We start from the raw sequence: 22,713 nt of genomic DNA, 5'->3' as shown, positions 1-22,713 counted from the left end.
GACGACCAATCCGGAACACCACTCTGTTGGTGCGTCGACGCGGCGAATTACTCCATCAGCTTTCAATTTATATAATTCCGCTTTTACCACATTGTGAAGAGGTAGAGGAAGGCGGCGAGCGAAGCTCAATGCAAATGGTGTGGCGTCTGGTTGAAGCCGAATGGTATACTCTTCTGGCAGCATCCCAAGCCCACGGAAAAGGCTGGGATGCAGATGCAGATGGCTGGAGGCTTCTTGTTCTTCAGACACGATATCCAAGAACTTGCAGACGCCCAGGGCTTGAATGGCCGGAAAACCAAGCAGCGGTACCCTCTTGGCGACGAGAACATGAAGTAACTGTTTGGTAGATCACCCCTTCCAGGATAGAGTCGCACTGAAAGTACCCAAAACAGAGATGGTGTGGTTTCCTGGACCTTTGAGCTCTCCTTCTGGTTGTTGTAGCCTTGTGGGCACACTAGAGAATAAGCTGGGAACCACGGAAACCTCGGCACCTGAGTCCACCTTGAAAGAAACTGAGTGTCCGTTTACGAGCATGTCGATGAACTTGGCGTTCAAATGCTTTTCTGTCACAGCACAGAGTTCGATAGAAATCACAGAGGGCTTGCGTTGCTGCTTGTTGAATACTCTTTTCTTCTTTTGACACACAACCTCGAAGTGTCCGCATTTGCGACAGTAATTGCAAATTGCGCGACGAGCCGGGCAGTCGGAACGTGTATGTGAAGCGTGACCACAAAAACCGCAGGTGTTGTTCTGCCTTGTTGCTCATGCTTCCTTTAGTCGACGAACGCCCGCGGCGTCAACGTCCAGCGGAGGGGCGTTTACACACAGACGTCGTTGGCGTTTCTTTTCGGCGTCTTCGTCTTGACGAGCGTAAATGAGCGCTTCTTGCAACGTTAACTTCGGGTTGCGGCAAAGCTGGTCAGAGAGCTGATTTTGCAAACCGACAATAAAACGGTCCCGAACATGTCTTTCTTCGACGCCAATTCAGCTGTAGTAGCAGCGTTTAACCATTGTGCGCAGAGCCGTGAAGAAGGCGTCGACGGACTCACCGGGGTCTTGAACGCGGCGATGGAAACGCGCAGACTCATGAAGTTCATTCGGCGGATGCACGAAATGATCACCGAAGGCTTTTTAGGGGCGAAGCTCCTTAAAGCGGCACCCGTTCGTCCCCGTCGTAGTGCGTAACCAGTCTTAACGCTAGTACCAAATCTTGACCTCCAAGGTGGTGCCGGTGGGAGATTTTCCCTGTGCGTTGTTGAACAATAAAACATTCGCAGCGTGCGCGTTAACTAAAAGACGAATTCTTCTCTCTCTCATTCCCCATTAGCAGCCATTGGCATGTTCCAGTAGGAAACATTAGTAGAAGTAGAAGTGTAAGTGTTAGCTAAAAGCCGACTTCTTCTGTCTCTCATTCCCATTAGCAGCCATTGTTTACCTCGAAGGTAGTGCCTGGTGAGATTTCTCCTGTGCGTGATTAAACAATAAAAATTTTGTTCAAAACGCCGTTGATTGATGAAATAAACCAACGAAAGACGCCTGATGTTTTCTAAAAGCAAAACGAAAAGACGCCAGATGTTTCTAAAGCAATGTTTTTCTAAACAATGAAAATTCACAGAGTACATGTAAAATTAAAGTGAGCTGCAAGTCCTCATAGCTCTCATCAAACCTTTAGTATAAACGCGCCCGATCTCACGTCGGTGATGATGCACTGGGCAGAATTCACGGAAGATTCACGGTTTACCGATGAACCTCCGCAGCTTCGCCCAATCATCATCATTCACTCCGTGCATATGCTGTGATATTTTTAAAAATCTGACAAGTCCTGAAAGGCGCCATCTCCAAGTGGCGTGGAGGCTAACACGACTCAAGCATGCTTGAGGGCCCATGCAGAAAAGCACGGAACGCACCTGCACTTGCTGTTCCGCTGCATATAGTCCCGTGGCGTAGGAGTAGTCTTCGAATTGTAGAAGCCACGTTGGCCATGATCCGGGATTTTTGAAGTCGAACCGTGGCGGTGGACGCAGCTGTGCATGTCCTGTCGAATATGGCGGAGCGGCTGCGTTGGACCCAGTAGGCGAGCTCACCGTGGGTGAAGACGTCGCAGCGTTGGTGTCGTCCATGGCTCAGCGCAGCAACCAATTCTTTAGCGACCGACGCAGTTGAGCGCTGCTGAATTCGACTCGCGAAGCTGCCTAGTGGGTGTCCAGATCATCCGCATCCCACTTCTGACACCATGTAGAGAGGAGAGAGAGAGAGAGACTACACCCGATGACGGCAGCCAGTCGAATCCCCTGCGGAGCCTCTCGAGCTCCGGTTTATTCCCATTAGCCAAGACCCACCAGCGCCAGCGCCATCTCCAAGACTTAACGAACACTACAACGCCTATTTCCTCTTCAGAAGCACGCCGAGGCACATGCTTCACGTTCCACTGCGCACCAAGAGACACTGCCGTTGGTTTTCTCACGGCTTGCACGCTCCGAAAGAGCAACGGAAGTCACAACACAGCGAGAAGCAACGGAATCCACATTACTGCGACAAGCGTTCGCGGAAATGACCACATGCACTTGTTTAAGCCGCCATGTTGTTCTTACAAACTGCACAGCAGGGGGTAGGCGCTAATACCCTTGTTACATAGGTTAGAAAAAGCTCTTTCGCGTTGAACGCGAGGAGATAAAAAGTTCTCTCATGAGCGAAGGGGATGATATGACGAAGATGAGAGGAGCGCGCGATGAAAGAAGTGAGTGATGTCATTTTTTCAACGTCACATGATGACCTGATGCAGAGAGTACTGCTTCTCAACCAATCACAAGATGCACCTGTCGACCAAGCCGTCGTCTGCTTCAGTGGGAGCATGCAGCAGGGGTTTCGCCTTCGCCACGTAATTATTTCCAGGTCAAGCGGTCGCTGCCTCACAGAAAGTACATATCAGCGGCTGAAACCACCTTTAAAGGATATTCTCACTCCAATTTATATGGCAGTTAATTGTCAAAGGGGCAGGAATTCAGGAAAGGCTTCTTTCCTGAACCTAGCCGCCTACCTCTGGGTACTCTCATGATCGCCTCCTTAACTTGGTGTTGACTAAAATTGCATGGGAGGGTAACAGGATTTGAGGAATACGACTTTCGGGTCATAACATGAATCACGTGAAAATCCTGTCGCGTACGTCGTCAAACCCTTTCCTCCGGACACGTGTGGCACATACCCGTTTGCCACAGGCGGCGGTGTACGGGTATGCGCCACAGGTGTTTGACAGTTTATATCTACCCGGGAACGGCAAGAACAAACATTGGTAATTTAAATGAAGGAGCGTTAAGAAATATCGACATCAGCAGTGTTGACCCGATGAATGGAAATAATAAGAATTGGGATCCCAGCAGGACTCGAACCCAAGTATTCTGCGTGGCAATCAGGTATTCTACCATAGAACCACGCGAGGTCTATAAACTGGTTTGGAAAAACAGCCTATGCAGGCGTAATGTCGGTGCAACGTCAATTGTGTTAGTGGTGCTAGTCATCTAATTTTACAAGAAAGCAATAAACGCTACATATACACTCCTACGATACAGGCGTCGTATCAAATTAACGTCGGTGGTTCCAGTGTTGGCTCCGCTTTTATACAGTCTAATAAACATTACATTTGTATTCCTATGATTCAGGAAGCTATATTGAAGCATTGCTCGACCCCGGTGGAATATATTAACGAAAGTTACGTGTGATATTCACATGATTGCATCATAATGCACTTAGGTTCGATAATACTGACGTATGTACTCTAACGTCAGGGCTGACGTTGCGTCGCACCTTAACTTACCCTTTAAACGCCAGTGTTGCCGACGTGCCTGGTAAGCCCGCGCTTTACACATAGCTACTACACTTACAAAAACACGTTGATCCACCTCGTAACGCTTGGCTCAAAGCTATAAAGTTCAGCACATAGGCATATCTACCCCCCACTTTCAACAGTGGTTATTGTCGACTGCAGACTGGGAAACTAACAAGTGAGGCAAAGTTTTACTTGAACGCAGCAATAACGTAATTATGTAACAAAATTTGTCCTATGATTCTGCTGTGACGACTGTCCTCCGTGTGTCATGACCACACACTGTAGGCTACTTGCTGTGCGGGCTGCCTATTGCACGCTTGCGTGCCTTGCGCTCGAGCATTGCAGAGGAGGCTGTCGCTCAGCAGCAACATCACAGCAACCTGCCATGATTTTGTTTTGTTCTGCCTGACATGAAATTTAAGTGATCGGCGACGTAAATATGGGTGGAAACTAGTAAACGTTTTATAGCCCCATCAAACGGTCTCCCTTTCAGGAAATTCAGTTTCTTTCTTTGAAAATGAATAGTATCGGTACTGCTCCGTATCCAAGCTGCTGTGAGTTGAGTGTGCAGAAGTGTCCAGTATTTTAGTTGTACCTAGCCAGGACAGCTAAAATAGATTCCCAGTTTAGTCTCCGATTAGCCTGCTTCACTTGGCTTATCATGATAGCCTACTGCGATCGTGGCGACTTGTAACAAGACAGTGGGCTCCAGCGCGTTGAGGAGCCCAGCTTTCAAGATTGCCCCGTTACTTGATCTACCTCAACAGGGAGATGATCAGCATCCACGGTTTTCTAGACTAAGAAGGCTGCGCACCTGCAAAGGATTGTGTCTGTTCCTAATAATGTTTATTTCTCTCTCTACCTCTTTGTCAGCAACGATGAGTTCGCAGAGAGTTGTACATGCGCAAACACCGCTCAACATCGCTATACTACAACTGAAAGTATCTATTATACACATATGAATCCATCTCGCCCGCTGCTATAAGCAGCCGCTGCCAATGTGATTGGCGGGCAGCCTTCCTAAAGCGACACTAAAGGCAAATAACAATTTATGCCAGAGTCAAAGCTCAATGTATGACAACGTCTAAAACGGCAATATTATCAACAGCAGTGCCCTACTTACCGAGAAATGAAGCTAAATGTATCACACGACGTGCGCCATGAGGGGGACAAGTCCGACTACAATTAATCTATAGACCAACTACAATTAATCCGACTACAATTAATCACTAGTAATCAAACTAGCTGCAATAAAAAAGAACCTTCCGTGCATCAAGAGACATAATGAAATGCTGTTTGTTCGTTTCTGTATGATTCATAAAAAAAGAACCTTTTTGGCATTGCCATGGGGAACGATGCGCGTGGTTCAAAAGTTCCGTTTCCGCCAAACTGAGCTTCGCCCAGCGCCCTGCTTCACTTGCGCGGTCGCGTCTCAGTGGTAGTTTTGGTATCGCGTACTGCCGGGTGTGTTTTGCACGCTCGCGAAAGTCGCTCTGACAGAGAGTTCGACAAAATGTCGCATGCATGTGATGTTGCCGGATGCCCGAATGGTGCACGCCGCCAGTGCACGCCGCCGCGCAGTAAAGGCGGGCAACGTTGGGCACGGCAACAGTAACGTCAGAAAGACCGCTTTCAGGCGGGTTGTTACAAATAAAAGAGGACGAAGGGGCGAGGCTCACGAGCAACTGCCACGGGCGCAGGCACGCTCAGTTGATTCTAATCCTTCGATACAGCCAGACGGCCGGGTTCTGTTTCTCTCTTCGTCCATTCGTTAGATTCGTTCTGGTGCCGAAACCCGCCCAGTCGTCTGGTCCTCGACCTTCCACCATGGACCAACTACGCACTAAGGTCGGCTCCGCCCGAACCGCCATCACCAAAGCCCTATCAACACTCGACGCCGTGCTCGCAGATTCGACCAGCCCGGCTGGCAGGCTCCAGGAGATCCTCGACCTAATCGAGGTAAAGCACGCCCAACTCATCCACTTCGACAGCGAAATCTACGCCGCACTTCACGATGATGAGTTGGAAGCAGACCTGACTACCGCCTGCGAGTACGAGGAGAAAGTCAGCTAGGCAGAAACGAGAGTTCGCCACGCAACCGAGCCGCGGCCCCCGACGCCACCCGCATGCATCCCTGATACCGCAAGTCCTACCTGTCGAGCGCATCGGGCGAGTAAGCGACACGACAACCGAGGCTCCGGGCGGACAAGTGACGTCAGGTTTATTGGCAGCTCTTATTACAGGAAGCAGTACATGCCGCGCTGCCATCTGGCGCTACTGCTGTACACTACATCCCCCACACGGTAAACTTTAACAAAAAAAACATGCACCTGCACTAGAACTCATGGTCCGAAACAAAACAATGTTCACAGGTCGAGTCTTTTTGGCCTGCGGATCCTCCTGCCATACCGCCACCGTGAGACGCGTGGCGTGGAAGCAGAACCCTGAGGTTCCTCTGCAGTAGAGGTGCTTTCCCGAGGCGATGCGGTTTGCTGGTCTTGTGCTGCTTGGTCAGCTCCCGGTGTTGTAGTCGTCTCGGGCTGATCCGCCACAGGGATTCCAGGAGGGTTGGCAGTGGGGGTTCCCGTCGTTGGTACCAGGTGCATCCGGTTACGCTGAAGTACACCTGTCGGAGTCGTCACCACGTAGGAGCGCGGGCGTTGAGCTGGCCCTAAGACGGTTGCTGGGGAGTTGACATCTCGCACCCAGACCTGTTCTCCGGCCTGAAGAGGCCGCAAGGTGTGAGCTGCATGTCTTCGGTTGAAGTCTGACGCTTGGCGCCTCCGGTTGTCTTGGTCCCGTTGCGTGATTGTGACCGAAGGAGGCCAGGCTGGCTCCAGCAGGTGCGACGTCTTCGGCAGCCGGGTCTGTAGGCGCCTACCCATGAACAGCTGAGCAGGACTCACTCCATTTAACCCAGGTGTGCATTTAACCCGGTATGCCAAAAGTGCCAGGTAGGGATCATTCGCCTTCCGCAGCAGGTCTTTGACTGTCCTCACCATTCGTTCCACCTCCCCATTCGACGGTGGAAAATGGGGGCTGCTGGTGACGTGGCAGATGCCGTAGGACTTGGCGAAGGCGGAGAACGCTTTCGCAGCGAACTGAGACCGTTGTCGCTGCGCACCAGTCTCGGAATCTCATGGCGTGCGAAAACGCTCTTGACGGCATTGATGACCGCAAGTGCTGTGGTTGAACGTAGACTGATGACTTCGGGGAAACGTGACCGGTAATCCACCAGAAGAACAAAGTCTTGGCCGTTGAGATGAAAAAGATCGATGCTGACCTCTTCCCAGGGCCGACTTGGAGTGGTTGAAGGCAGCATGGGCTCCGAGCGCTGCACCCTCGTTTCGGCACATGTGTGGCAGTGAGACACCAGTTTTTCTATCTGGTTGTTGAGGCCCGGCCACCAGACCGATTCCCGAGCTAAACCTTTGCATCGGTTGATGCCTTCATGCCCGTCATGGACAAGCTCGAGCATGTGGCGCTGAAGGGCAGACGGCACGAGGATGCGGGACCCTTTCAGAAGCAGTCCCTCGCAGACGCTGAGGTCTCCTTGGTACTGCCAGTACTTCTTCACATGGAGAGGCAAGTGGGACTGTCGAGGCCAGCCGTTGGCGCAGTACTGAAGCAATAGGCTGCACTCGCCGTCGTTGGCTTGGGCCTGGCGCAGGTGCTCGAGCTGCGACGAGACGATGTCTGGGAAGGAGCGGACAACCTCTTGGGCAAAGAGCTCTACTTGATTCACCCGGGTGGATGAAGGGGAGTCCAGCGGTGCGCGCGAGAGCGTATCGGCTGTTGCCAGCAGCTTCTCCGGTACGTAGAGTACTTGGTACTGGAAACGCATAAGCTTCAAGCGAAACCGCTGGATCCGTGGTGGCAGTAGGTCAACATCCATGGAACCCAAGCCGCCACTAGCGGTTGATGGTCCGTCTCGAGGAAGAACTTGAGTCCACGGACGTATTCCTGGAACCTTTCCACCACCCAGCTGGCCGCCAAAGCTTCTTTTTCTGTTTGGCTGTACCGGCGTTCCGTGCATGTGAGGGAGCGCGATGCGAAGGCGACGGCTACACGCTCACCGGACGGCTGTTCTTGGAGAAGTACTGCCCCGAGACCATAGGAGCTGGCGTCAGCTGAGATTGTGGTCTTGTATGTGGTGTTGTAGCGAGCCACGCAGAGGTCTGAGCACAGTAGCTTCTTCAGTTCGGAGAAGGCAGACTGCTGCGCCGGGCCCCAGGTCCAGGCAGAGTTCTTGAGCAGCAGTGCTCGGATCGGCGCAGTCACCTCCGAAACATGCGGTAAGAAGCGTCCGAAGTGGTTCACGAGGCCTAGCAGGCGACGAACCCCTGCGACATCTTCGGGTGGATGCATGGCTCGGATCGCTGCAACCTTGTCTGGGTCTGAAGAAATTCTTTCCGCGCTGACTACGACGCCAAGGAACTTGACACTCGAAGTCGCAAACGAGCATTTCTTGCGGTTGAGTGTGACTCCTGCCTTTGCTAGCTGGTCCATGACTTGTCGGAGACGGCGGTCATGCTCGGAGCGTGTCTTCCCAAAGACGAGGATGTCGTCAATCATGTTCACCACACCCGCCTGGCCTTCGAGGATCCGGGACATCTGCCGCTGGAAGTATTCCGGTGCAGACGTGATCCCAAACGGCAGCCGGAGAAAACAATAGCGTCCAAACGGGGTTATAAATGTGGTCAATTCTTGGGACTCAGGGGACAGCTTGACCTGGTGGAAGCTTGACGTGGCGTCTAACTTGGAGAAAACTGTAGCCTCTCCGAGCAATCCGAGGCATTGCTCCACTGTAGGAAGCACGTGACGCTCTCGAAGAATCACCTTACTGAGGCGAGTCAAGTCCACGCACAGCCGATAGCCCCCCGAGACCTTGGGGACGACAACCAGCCCAGCACACCAGTCAGTGGGTGTGTCCACTCGACGAATCACGCCCTCCGCTTCTAGCTTGTCTAGTTCAGTCTTGACGACGTCGCGGAGAGGGAGTGGAATGCGCCGGGGTACGCTCAACGAGAAAGAAGAAGATGCTTTTAATGAGAAGAAGGAGGAGAGGTCGGCCTGGAAAGCGGGATTTTAGCCTGCTACTCCTCACGAGGATAAGGGGGAAGGGGAAAGAAAGAGAAAGAGGAAGGCGTAGCATTGCGTTGCAGCCTGATAGTGTAGGCTTCTGGGAGCGTCCCAAGTCCTCGGAAGAGACTGGGATCGAGACAAAAGTCGCCGGTGGGCTGTGAAGTCCTCTCGACTTCATCGACAAACGTGCAGACGCCCAAGGCTTGGATTGCCGGGAAGCCTAGCAGCGGAACAGTTTTGGTTGCTAGGACGTAGAGAAGCTGCTTGGTTGACTTTCCGTGCCACGACAGGGTAGCCACGTAAGTGCCTATGACCGGCAGGATGCCGTTGCCAAGGCCTTTCAGCTCGCTCTTGGGGTCTTGAAGCTTCGATGGGACGCCGGAAAACGTACTGGGTACAACTGAAACTTCGGCGCCGGAATCCACCTTGAAGGAAAGTGGGCGCCCATCGACGAGTACCTCGACGAACTTCGCGTTCGGGCGCTCTCCCGCAACTGCATGTAACTCGATGAAGCTGGCCAAAGGCTTCCATGTGTGCTTCCCGTTTACGCGCTTCTTTTTGCGGCACACGCTTTCGAAATGGCCACTCTTGCGACAAAAGTTGCACGATGCACTGCGAGCGGGACAGTCGGCGCGAGGGTGTGACGCTCGTCCGCAGAATGGGCACAGCTGTTGCGTTGTCTTATCAGCTGGCGCTTGCTTTCCCTTGCGAAGGCGAGCGGCGTCGACGGCGAACGAAGATGCCTCTGCCGAGTCACGAGCCCTGCGCTCGTTACCTGCGTCTTCGTGCTGACGAACGTACGTCAGCGCTTCGTGTAGCGTCATTTTCCGGTTCCGACAAAGCTTGTCCGAGAGTTCGCGGTCGAGCAAGCCCACGAGAAAACGGTCTCGGACGAGCCACTCTTCGACGTCGGGCGACGGATAGTTGCAGGACTTGACCATTGTCCGGAGCGCCGTAAAAAATGCGTCGGCCGTTTCACCTGGTTGCTGCGTACTGCGGTGGAACCGCGCTGACTCGTACAGCTCGTTCGGCGGGTGCACGAAGTGGTCGGTGAAAGCCTTCTTCACGGCGGCGACGTCTTTCATATCCGCCTCGCCTAGCATGGTCGACGCGAGGACAACCCTGGCTTGCGGGCCCATACAGTAAAGCATGGAGCGCACTTGTACCTCTGCCGGAGCGACGTAAAGTCCGGTAGCGAACGAGAAGTCCTCGAACTGCAGCAGCCGTGTCGGCCACGAGCTGGGGTTGTCGAACGGCGACTGTGGACGCAGCTGGGCCATGCCTTGCAAGAACGGAGCGGCCGACATCCCGGCGGGGCCCTCAACACCAGTAGTCGGCATGGGAGAGCAGCGGCGGCGGCGGCGGCGGGGCCGTGTCACGAGGATGCAAGCACGGGATCAGCGAAGATGAATCCCGCCCACTTCTGACACCATGTCGAGCGCATCGGGCGAGTAAGCGACACGACAGCCGAGGCTCCGGGCGGACAAGTGACGTCAGGTTTATTGGCAACCCTTATTACAGGAAGCAGTACATGCCGCGCTGCCATCTCGCGGTACTGCTGTACACTACACTACCAGTGAGCCTCTCGCATCGACATCGACGCAGGTAGCAAATTCACCTTCACCCGGCCTCTAAACTCCAACGCCGCCATCTCGCATCGCCTTGCACAAGCTGCACATCCCAAGTTTTGCCGGTAAGCGGCGCCAGTGGCAAGCATTTTGGGACCAATACTCAGTCAGCATTCATGACAACGACTGGATCCCGAAAATCGACAAATTCAAATACCTATTGACATAGCTGACTGGGGCAGCCATCCAAGGTATTTGCCTCGCCGAAGCTAACTACGACGTAGCCATTCAGATTTGGTCCGACGATCATCTAGACAATTTGCTGTCTGTCGCGCCAGTTCGAAGCTCAGCCGAAGTGGCCAAATTAAGGAATCTCTATGACGAGACAGCATTTCACGTCAACGGACTGGAAGGCCTCGGAGTGTCTCCAGGAGAGTATTGCACGGTTCTGCGGCGCATCCTCTTGAAGGCGTTACCTCCGGACCTCAGCATCCTGTATCGTCAACGGCAAAAGGAAGCCATACTAGCAGAAAACGCTGATACATCTCAAGGAGACCAGTCACAACAAGTGAAAGACCTCATGAACTTCATTTGAGTTCAGATAGAAATACGGGAGGAAAGCGGTCTCGAGGAATCGACATCGTCCACAAGCCGGCGGCATGCGCAGCGAGAATTCCGGCCACCACAACCACCCCGGGCATCCACTGCGGCTTTATCAGCCGAAGTTCGACGCCCCTACTCGCGCCCCTAGCTGCTGTGCAACTCGCCCGAGCACACTATCCAAGAGTGCTCCGAGCGCCTCACCCCAGAAGAAAAACGAAGGAGGCTTCAGGTGGACAAGCTGTGCTTCCGCTGCGCCAAACGCAACCGCTTCGCCAACGATTGCCGAACCTCAAGATCCCTGCAGTGCCACCAATGCGCTGGACGGCATTTGACTTCGCTATGCGACATCAACAACGTCAGGAACCGGTCACAGCGTACTGCCAAGGACTTGGCACCACAAGATCGCGCATCAGGGTCTGCTACAACCCCATCTCGAGCAACTTCAGTGTCAACTAGCGGCGCTGGTCTCACGCCCGTGTTGCTGCAGACTGGCAGGGGATGGGCTCTCGCGCTAGAAAAGACGGTGCTGGTTCGCTTCCTGCTCGACAAAGGAAGTCAGCGCTCTTTCGTTAGGCACGACATCGCTCGTGCCTTAAATTGTCCCGTTCGTTACCTTGTTCACTTTCGGGAAAACGCAACGTCCCGCGACTCTGACTTGTGAGCGCGTTGCGGTGACACTTCGGAGCGGACATAGCAGTAACCAGACCATAATAGAAGCTCTGGCAATACCAGAAATTAGCCCAGTGACAAGTCCACCAGCAGACGGCGAGCTCGTCACCATGATAACACGGCAAGGTATGCTCGCGGCTGACGCAGGTTCAGAAGCGACAACATTCCGGGAGGACGAGATCAGTGTATTAATAGGATCGGACATCTACTGGGACGTGGTAACCGGACAGATAACACGCCTTTCCCCTCAGATAACGGCGAAAGAAACCCTTTTTGGATTGACCATTCAGGGTACTCTCAGCAACCTAGCGCAAGGATCGAGAACGCGAGCTACTTCTCTCTTCATTGCTGTCGGAGAAGCCACTGAAAGCGATACCGCCCTGGACATTCGAATTACCAACTTATGGTGCATTGACTCTCTAGATGTGCAAGATAGTCCTGACGGCAGCCAAAGCGACAGCATCGTCCTTGCATTGTTCGAAAATGACGTGTTCAAGAAAGGAAAGCACTACGAGGTTCCCGTTCTTCTTCGGGAGCGAGGTCTGGAAACGCGCCAAAGCAACTACGACCTCGCTAAACAGCGGCTCCTGATGCAGCTCCGTCGCTTCCGACAGCAACCAGATCTTCTTGCTCGTTATGACGACACCAACAAGGCATACTTCAATGAATCCCACGCAGAACGAGTTCCAGCCAACGACACGGTGCCCAATACGTACTACATGGCGAATCATGGAGTAATTCGTCGTGATGCCGTCACCACCAAGCTTCGGGTTGTTTTTGACGCGTCATCTCACGCTCCCGGTCAACCATCCTTGAACAACGTGCTCATGAAGGGGCCTAAGATGGATGCTGATTTACTTAAAATTTTGCTCAACGTCATAATGCATCCAATAATCATGGTGGCTGACATTAAGAAGCCGTACCGTCAAATCAGCAGTCGCCCGGAGGACAGACATGCGCTGCGCTTCCTATGGGTTGTTCATCTCCCGACGCAACACGAACCATTTCCGCCAATCCTTCACTGGCGAATGACCCGGGTGCCCTTCGGCGCTAAGTCCAGCCCCTTTCTCCTAGCAGCAACGTTACATCAACATTTCCGAGTCTCCGAAGAGCGATTCCCCGAAACAGTGGAATGGCTCCGACAGTCATTTTACGTCGATGATTTAGTGGTCGGTGCGGACAACCTGCAGACGGCTCAACGGATTTACTCGGAGGCGAGAATCATTCTAGTGGACGCCGGCATGGAGCTTCGTAAGTGGGTATCAAAGAGCTCCTTGCTAAGAGAACAGTTCCGGACGGACCGATTATCATTGGAAGATGAAGATGGCGATCCACATAGAATGAAGGTCCTCCGGCTTTGCTGGGAAAGAGACAATGATTCCGTTATCGGGAGCGCAGACCACGTCATCAAATTTGCATCAACCATCTCCACCACAAAAAGAACAACGCTCCAAGGATTCGCAAGCTTGTACGATCCTCTCGGCTTCCTCACGCCGTTCACTGTTCGAGCTAAACTGATTTCCAAGATCTCTGGAAAATGAAGCATCCTTGGGATTGCCCACTACCGCAAGAACAGCTAACAGCATAGAACGCCTGGTGTTCTGAGCTCTCGACGCTAAGCGAGGCTCGCCTGTCAAGACAAGTCAACAGGGTGCTAGGGCATCCAATTAAAACCACCGAGCTACACGTCTTCGCAGATGCTAGCATGCGGGCGTACGGTGTAGCTGTCTACGTGTGTGCTGAGTCAATGCACTCGCAAGAACGCAGTACTTGCCTTCTTATGAGCAAGGGGCGAATTGCACCACTGAAAGCTATCTCTTTGCCTCGGTTGGAACTGCTAGCCTGTCTTACAGCGGCCCGCACCTACAACCACATCAAGAAGATACCATGTTTCCAAAAGACAAGATCGTTTTTTTGGACTAACTCCCATATTGCCATCCACTGGATGTCACAAGATCCAGGGCGCCGCGACGTCTACGTCAGAAACCGAGTCGCAGAAATACAGCAGCATACAGCGGGCCACAAGTGGCAGCACTGCAAAGGCAAGGAAAATCCGGCCGACCTACTGACATGAGGTATCACTGCGGTCGCGCTTCTTCGTTCATCTCTATGGTGGAGAAGTCCTTTATGGCTCTCTATTCCCAAACACGCCTGGGAGGATGACGGGAGATGCCCAAGCCCATTTTAACCGCTGAAGAAGTAGTACCTGAGGCCGAATGCATCGTCACCCTTGCCCAACAACAAGCATTACTCAAAGTCACCGACTACAGCCGGTACTCACGCCTTCTTCGAGTAACGGCGTGGATCTACCGTTTCATCGATAACACAGCAACACTGCGAGCGTCGACAGTCGGGCCGCTAAATGCCCAAGAAATCGCACGAGCTGAACATTACTGGATCAAGCAAGTCCAGCATTCGCACTTTCCTGACGACCTTGCAGCACTCTCGGCTGGAAAATCGGTGCCCACTTCCTCCCATCTCCTGCTTCTGCGTCCGTTCATCGATGACGACGGACTCATACGCGTTGGAGCGCGCCTCCAACTTCTGCCCGGCATCATGTCCCTCCGTCACCCTATCGTGCTTCATCGTGGCGACGCTGTCATTGAGTTGCTGATTGGTTCCACTCATGAGCGAATGCTTCACTCAAGTGTCGAGCACACACTCACCGAAGTACGTGAGCGCTTCTGGGTGCTGAAAGGTCGCAAAAGCATAAAGTTCGCATTATCGCATTAAGAGGCTGTCTGATGTGCCGACGACGCGAGATTGCCCCAGAATCAGCACCCACAGCACCATTACCAAAAGACCGAATTACTGAAGCAAGCCCATTTGCGGTTGTCGGAGTGGACTTCTGCGGACCACTTTATCGCCATGCAGTGAAGCAGACTGGCTCTAAAGCCTACATAGCCATCTTCGCATGCGCTGTAACACGCGCTGTATACCTAGAACTCACAACGGACACGACTGCCATCAGCTTTGTCGCAGCATTTCGGCGTTTTATCTCCCGTCGTGGAATACCGTCCACCATATACTCGGATAACGCACTGGCCTTCCATCACAGCGCAAGAGAGCTCGGAAATCACGCAACTTCCAGTCTGGAAGACTTCTGCAGTGACCATCGCATCGAGTGGAAGTTCAGTGTCGAGCGAGCCCCTTGGTGGGGCGGATGGTGGGAGCGACTCGTACGCATCACCAACAACACGTTGAAACGAGCGCTGGGTCGCAGCCATCTGTCCTTCGAAGAAATTTCGACGGTTCTCTGCGAGGTGGAAGCGAACATCAACAGCCGCCCGCTGACTTATCTTTCTGCTGATCCCGATGACCCAAGCCCACTGACACCTTCGCACTTCCTGCTCGGCAAACGTGCAACACGCTGGCCGCAAGATTTCGGCGCCGCAATCCCTCAGTCGACGGCCGTCAATCTGCGACGTCGAGTTCTACATCGACAAGCGCTGACAGATCATCTGTGGAAGCGCTGGCGCAAGGAGTACCTGTTGCTTCTGCGATGGGCCCACGAAGCAGTACCAAAGACACCACCACGGCTTCAGGTCGGCGACATCGTCCTGGTACACGACAACTCACCACCATAGGTCGGCAAAAAATGTGGAACTCACTCAGACTCACTCACGAAACATATCTTACCTTTAGAGCTCACTCGGACTCAGACTCACCAAACTTTTCTTCATCCGAACTCACTCGGACTCAGACTCACTATAATTTTTATCAACCGGACTCACTCGGACTCAGACTCACCAAAACATAATTCACTCGAACTCACCCAGACTCAGACTCACGGCTCGATCTGAGTCTGAGTGAGTCGACTCATGAGTCCGTTAGCCTATAATTTGCCTTTTTCTACCATAATGTCAATGCTCTTTAATGCCAATATCTCGCATAATCGGTGCGCTACTTAGCACCTTTTGATTTCGTACCTTCAAATACGAGTTGTCTGAGTTTGCAGCTCAATATGGACCTTTTTATTGAATAAGATGACTCACACGAGATATTTTTATCAGTAAGCTCCCGTGAAAATGTTTACGGGGGGGAGGTCAAGGCACCTCACCCCCCTCCCCATTCTCACCTCACCCCTCTGATCAATAAATATTGAGCTGACGTATGAATGGTAGCGCGTTGAAGTATGTGGGACCATACGTGAGTATAAACGTGAGCCGACATAAGGCTGATAGTAATGCTGAAGTTGAGTAGATAGAACCATAGGTCGGCAAAAAATATGGAGCTCACTCAGACTCACCCAAGAAATATATTTTGCCCTTAGAGCTCACTCGGACTCAGACTCACCAAAATTTTTCTCAACCGGATTCACTCGGACTCAGGCTCACCAAAATTTTTCCCAACAGAACTCACTCGGACTCATACTCACAAAAACTTTACTCACTCGGACTCACTCAGACTCAGACTCACGTCTCGATATGAGTCTGAGTGAGTCTGAGTGAGTCGACTCATGAGTGAGTTTGCCGACCTATGCTCACCACCAATAACGTGGAAAATGGCTCGAGTGACCGAACTGCTACTGGGTCGCGACAACATCGCACGAGCGTGCTGCCTGAGGTTGGCGTCGGGCTCCATAATTAGACGTCCCGTCCAGAAAGTTTACCTCCTCGAAGCAGGCATCACGCCATAACTTTGTCGGCCGCGGGAGTGTGTTACAAATAAAAGAGGACGAAGGAACGAGGCTCACGAGCAACTGCCACGGGCGCTGGCACGCTCATTTGGTTCTAATCCTTCGATACAGCCAGGCGGCCTGGTTCTGTTTCTCTTTTCGTCCATTCGTTACAGGGGTGATTTGAAGTGCACTAACGCCATGCGGACCACTAAAACGTGATTTTATTCAAAATAAGCACTTCCTGGGCACAAAAGTAGCACTACGGGGTTTCTGGACCGCTATTACAACAATCAACGTCGACTTAATATTTTCCTTTAGTGCCCCTTTAAGTTACGTTCAGAAAGAGATACTCTCTGGCTATGCCGAAAAAAATGAGTTATTGTTCAGTACAGTAATGTGCTGCTCATTGTGCATACTTCAATTCAACGCAGCGAGTTTTCGCAGACTTGTGACGTCGCGTAACAAGGAGGTGATTTTATGGCACATTGAAAATTTTTGACGAATAGCGAAGAGCCAATGACAAACAATACGCCGTATTGAAAATAGTTCATTGTTATTTATTTTTTCCGCAGTCATGCGTAAGTGGTACGCGGTGGATCGCTTACGCGTCATGTTGTTGCGTCGTTTTACGAGCAGGTGCCGTGAGCATGACCCCGAAAATTTTGACTAATCATTAACAGCTAACGACCTATACGGAAAGAAACAATGCGGGTAGTTCAACGTTATGATCGTCCACATTTTTTCAAGGAAAATTTCATCTTGCACAGTTTACGTAAGCTGTTTACTTGGAGGAACCGGAGGGGAGGAGTAAAGGGCCACTTCACCGCTTTTCTGTCCACCCCCACCCCCCCACGCCACCCAAGCTTTCAAAAGTAGGAGGGCAAGGAACGACTCCTAGTATATAAATTCGTAGTCATTTATAATCTTATAACTTTACAGAACCAGCTCAATGTGGATTCCTTAGTATTGTTCGACTGAACTTGAGCTTATCCTTTAGAAAGACGTTATATTAGAGGGTTGTAACAGTAAAGAAATTGGCGCCCGGCTTATCCTGAAGAGTTCTGCGAAGTACCTTGCTTTGTCAGCCACATGTTTTGTTTAATTAGTGAGAATTTAAGGTACTAGGGTCATAGCAGGTTCTTCATACTCATCGTGTTTACAACGCCAAGCTGAGACTGAAGTTTGCAGATCTAATGCGCAGATGAAGAATAGGTTAAATGTGGGTGCACTTCTTAAACTTCACGGTAATATTTCCAAAATGTTCTTAAACACTGTTGTGTTGTCATACATACATACATACATACATACAAACAAACATACATATATATAACAAACATATATATATATATATATATATATATATATATATATATATATATATATATATATATATATATATATATATAATATGTATGGCGGACAGAGTGAGCGACGCCAGCCCCCCCCCCTCCCTCCACTCGCGCACGAGTTGGTACGCCACTGGAAGTACTCGCTGACGATTCCCACAATGCGTTGGATCTACCGGTTTTTTTTTATCTGTGAAATTCTCATAGTCACTCACCGGCCTATTGTATGCGATACGCGGTTCGAGCGCCGCCGAGGTATACTGGGAGCCGCCGAGGTATACTGTGACGGCTGAGGAGTTTCGCCGTTATATAGGCGGCACTTCTCAAGTTCGAGGCCGCGTAAAGAGAGTAACGTATATTTCTCTTCGCCGGGCTGTCCATAGCCGTGAGGATAAACAGTACGTAGAAGGATGCCGCCTATATCGAGGCTATTATCCAGGACCGTATCTGAGAGTGTAGACGGGAGGGCTCGGTTTCGATTGCCGGCTGCCGCGGCTAACTTTTTGGTCGGGACAAATGCAGAAATGCCCGTGTACTTACATTCAGATTCACGTTGCAGAAACCCTGACCTTATATGCCTCATGAGAAGGGTAACGTGGTGGAAAGCTTGAGTGTGGTACAAAAAGAGCACATGAATCGCGGAAAACAAACCGCGCTTCGTGGCTCCAGGTACGCTAGCTTAGTCTTTGAGATAATAAAACCGGCTCTTTCGCGCGACTCTCACTTCGTGTTAGCGAAGGCATGAAACCTAGGCGATAAGATGAAGACGATTCCCTGGAGAAGCACACATCATGGAAAGCCTTCCCTTGCATTCTGGTCACAATCGTCACCGTAAGAAGCTTCAATTTCGGCTGCACGTCTATCTCGCACAGCCTAATATGATTAACAGTAAAAAACAGCGCTAAAAGACGGGACTAAGAAAGGACACAGACGATGGCGCCGTGGTCTGTGTCCTTTCTTAGTCCCGTCTTTTAGAGCTGTTTTCTACTGTTCATCATGAACCTACCAGCCTATATGCGTACCCTACAGCTTAATATGAGCGCGCGAGAGCAGACACCATACACAAGCACCTAGAGTTACTGTATACGCTACCTTTAGGTAGGATATACAGTAACTCCACATGCACCGAGAATGTGGCGTCCCCACGCGAGATAAATGCTAACTGTAGAGCATCCACGGTTGCTTCATATATCGCGAGGGACCGCCACAGTAGCGGTCAAGACCTGACTGGGACGCTGGAACTCTTCCCATAGAGTGGAAATCGGCCGAGCTCACCTTCATCCCGAAAGCTGGCAAAGCGCTCAATATTGATAACCTCCGTCCCATATCTCTCACATCATGCGCTGGTAAGGTGATGGAGAAGGCAATACAAATCAGGATAACCGAATATCTAGAAGAAAAGAACCTCGTGCCTGACACCATGCACGGCTTTCGTCCCTGTCTGTCAGCGCGGGACATCCTCCTACAACTAAAACATGAAATCGTTAACCGACCCAGCGGTACCACTCAAGCGGAAAGGGCTATTCTTGCAATTGATTTCAAGGGTGCCTTTGACAACGTTCGACACTTCACCATTTTGAAAAACCTACGTGAACTCAAGTGTGGTCCAAAGTTATATGCATATGTGTGGGACATTCTTACAGACAGACGGGTCACTATCCGCATAGGGGAGCTTAAATCACAACCCATCACCATGGGGGATTTCGGTACGCCCCAGGGAGCTGTCCTTTCCCCGCTCCTCTTCAATATCGCCCTCAAGCGCCTCCCAGAGGCCCTGAATCAAATTTCAAAAGTACGCCATGCCATCTATGCTGATGACGTCGTGATTTGGAGCCGCTCTGGACACCTGGGCCAGATAGAAGAAGCCTTCCAACAGGCCACCTCCGTCGTAGAGCAGATAGGGCGCAAGTGTGGTCTTGACTTCTCCCCACCAAATCCCAAATCCTCGTATATAGAAATAAGGCATCCGACAATGCACCCCTCAATGTACAACTCAATGGAGCCCCAATTCAAGAGGTTGAAACCATTGGAATTCTCGGGGCCCACTTCAATAATCGGGGTAACAACTCATTTGCCATACAGAAGGTAAAAACGTCCTGTCTTCAAATTTCTCGCATGATTAGTCGGGTGGCCAACCGACGACGAGGGATGAAAGAACATGACATAATGCGACTCATTCAGGCATTTGTCATCAGTCGCATCACCTATAGCTTTCCTTACCTGAGAATTTTGAAAGCAGACGAGTATAAAATAGACAGAGTCATCCGTGTTACTCTCAAGAAGGCTCTGAACCTTCCCCCGTCGACACTCACGGAACGTCTGCTTCAAATGGGGCTTCACAATAGCGCATCCGAACTATTCCAAGCACACCACACGAATCAAGTCATGCGCCTGGCCATAACTAAAACGGGACGGAAAACGCTATCAGAACTTGGCATCGAAGCCCCCATTGAGAGGAGGGGGAAACAACGTATACCACATGAATGGAGGCAGGACTTCATCATCAAACCACTACCATGCACCATGCATCCACAGTTCCACGAACATCGACGTCAGGCACGGGCCAAGGCTCACGACAAATATTCAGACACTGTGGGCGCCTTCTTGGTCGATGCAGCTGGACCAGTGAACGGCAAATACACGGCAAGCGTCATTCATCAAGGAAAACAGATTGATTGTATATTAGCCCAGGACACAGACGCAACTAGCATGGAAGAAGCAGGAACCGATCTCGCCCTACGAAACCCAGGGTCCACCTTTGTTTTGATAGACTCACAAGCAGCCTACCGAAATTTCTGCAAAGGCCACATTGGCCCCACTGCACACCGAATCCTCACGCAGCTATCGTCCCCAAGCTCAGAGGGCGAATGGAAACAGCTGATATGGATACCCGGCCACTTCGGAGTTAGAGGCAATGAGCTCGCCCACGCCTCGGCCCGAGAATTACTCTTCCGGACCTCCGACACCGGCATATCGCACCCACCCTCGGCTATGCGCATGGACCTGCTGCTCACATATACAGAAATTTTACAACACCAAAGACTCGAAAGACGGAAACTTCCGCCTCCGGGGCCAAACCTCAGTAAGGAATCGCAGGTAGCGTGGCGTCGCCTGCAGACACTGCCATACCCAAATCCATACGTACTATCTAAGATAGATCCCGACGAACACAAAACACAGTGCAAGTCCTGCGACAATAAAACAGCCACCCTATACCACAAGGTATGGGAATGTCCGCAAAATCCACCCATGCAACCCAGGACACAACTAAACATACAAGGGTTGGAGGCAGCTCTGTCCAGCTCGGATTCAAAGTCCCAAGAGGCCCTCGTGCAACGTGCGAGGACAGCGGCCCGCGCCAATGGGATCCCGGACTAAGGATCCCTTCACCGATCTTCTCAAGAACATCAAATAAACGTTTTATTCTCTCTCTGGCTTCGTGGAAGCTCAAGAGCGAATGTAGCACGTAAAAGAGAGGGACTATTTGCACAGCAATGTCGTCGAAGATGGCTCTGGCTCGAGAAGGTATTTGTGACTTGCAAGCATATCTTCAGAATGTCAGTGGCTATAGCCATATAGTAAGGAAAGCTGAGCTAGATTGTACGAATGCATTGTGGAATAGCGCAAATAACACACAGGGAGACAGGCAAGTGCAGCGCCTGTGTCCTCTCACTTGCTTGTGTCCCTGTGTGTTATTTGCGCTATTCCACAATGTATAGTCATAAACTCTATGATGGTAGAGCGTTACGTCATGCCACATAAAAAAATCCAACATCAGCGTGTCATTCCATTCATCATTTCAATAAAAAAATTGCGGGAGGCTTAAGCTTCGCCTTTAAGAGTTGAACGCGATAGCGATATCCGGCCCCATCGTCATCGTGCTCTGTTTCGCTTGTCATTATGTTCAGTCGCCCGGTCTCACACACATGCGCACACACGCACTCTACATACGTAAAGGTAAAGGTTTCCGCCGTCTTCAACATCACTTTTATGACAACAGTGTACCCACTACGTGTGGGTAAGAGAGTGCGCGCACTAATGTGTACGCCCTTTGTAATCGGTGGCATCACAGAGTTTCATACAATAACCTAGATAGGGAACTGGGGCTGCGATCGTTCAACCACAATGGGAATGATGGGAAGTACAGCCTTCGGATCGTATATAGTGTTATAGCGAACTGTTTAAGGATCTTTTTCTGTAGTTTCAGTTTCGTTCTTTGCGAGGTGTGGGTAGTGGGATGCGTTGCAAAGCACTCAAGCAGTGCCTTTGTTGTTCAAAGAGGCTGAAGACCGCTACATATCTTGGTTTGATGCGACGTTGTATCTTTACCGGTTGTATTTGACAGTTTTAGCAAAGCGTCGTGCATTCACCGCTGCGCATGAATGTAGCGTCTCATGCAAGTGCAGGGAATTGCATAGAGTTCACGTGTTTTGACAAGCGCTACTTGCCAAAACTCTTTAAAATCGACTGCAAAACGACGGCGAAGCTAAGTAGACGCACGATCACGCTTCTCTGACTCGACTTCACAACAAAACGAGAGATGCGTTGGAGCCAGGCCTCTTGGACAGACGCACCTGCCATCGCAGCAGACGATAAGTTAAGTGTTTCTTACTCTATACGGTACTGTTACTTTCATTAATAGATAATGACTACTTTAGAGGGAAAAACAAGCGCGTTTTTTTGAAGTTCTGTAAAAAAATAATTCATTATATCGTGATGCCAAATCTGGAACACAATTGTAGAACAGTGCATACCCTGGTGGTTGAATTTGTCAAGTTTTCACTTCCATCTGACGGTCACTCAAGCTTTTTGCAATAACTTTTACGTACCAAAGAATGAAGCAACGTTTAATTGGAAATAACTTCTTATCCCGTTGTTTTACACTCAGCAAACAAGCGTCGCGAATCTCAAGAACGAAAGTCATACGGAGCAGATCCAAAGCCTGTACTTCCCATCATTCCCATGGTGGCGCAAGCACCGCTGAAGGAGCCCGCATAG

The 22,713-nt window shown here is 51.0% G+C and overlaps 2 protein-coding genes across 2 annotated transcripts; both read right to left on the bottom strand.

Annotated features, from left to right (window-relative positions):
• Positions 1-6,818: 6,818 nt before the first annotated feature.
• LOC125758831 (uncharacterized protein K02A2.6-like) lies at positions 6,819-7,667 on the bottom strand. Its single transcript, XM_049416481.1, has one exon. It carries the CDS (start codon positions 7,665-7,667, stop codon positions 6,819-6,821), a length of 849 nt encoding a protein of 282 aa, XP_049272438.1.
• Positions 7,668-7,672: 5 nt separating this feature from the next.
• Positions 7,673-10,215, bottom strand: LOC125758830 (uncharacterized). The gene is made up of 2 exons (XM_049416480.1): positions 8,982-10,215; positions 7,673-8,865 (listed from the first exon to the last, which is right to left on the bottom strand). Exons 1-2 carry the CDS (start codon positions 10,213-10,215, stop codon positions 7,673-7,675), a joined length of 2,427 nt encoding a protein of 808 aa, XP_049272437.1.
• Between the last annotated feature and the right edge of the window lie 12,498 nt (positions 10,216-22,713).

Source organism: Rhipicephalus sanguineus, chromosome 6 (genome assembly GCF_013339695.2).
Source record: "Rhipicephalus sanguineus isolate Rsan-2018 chromosome 6, BIME_Rsan_1.4, whole genome shotgun sequence".
Taxonomy (NCBI): domain Eukaryota; kingdom Metazoa; phylum Arthropoda; class Arachnida; order Ixodida; family Ixodidae; genus Rhipicephalus; species Rhipicephalus sanguineus.
This window is presented reverse-complemented; position numbering and strand designations above follow the sequence as displayed.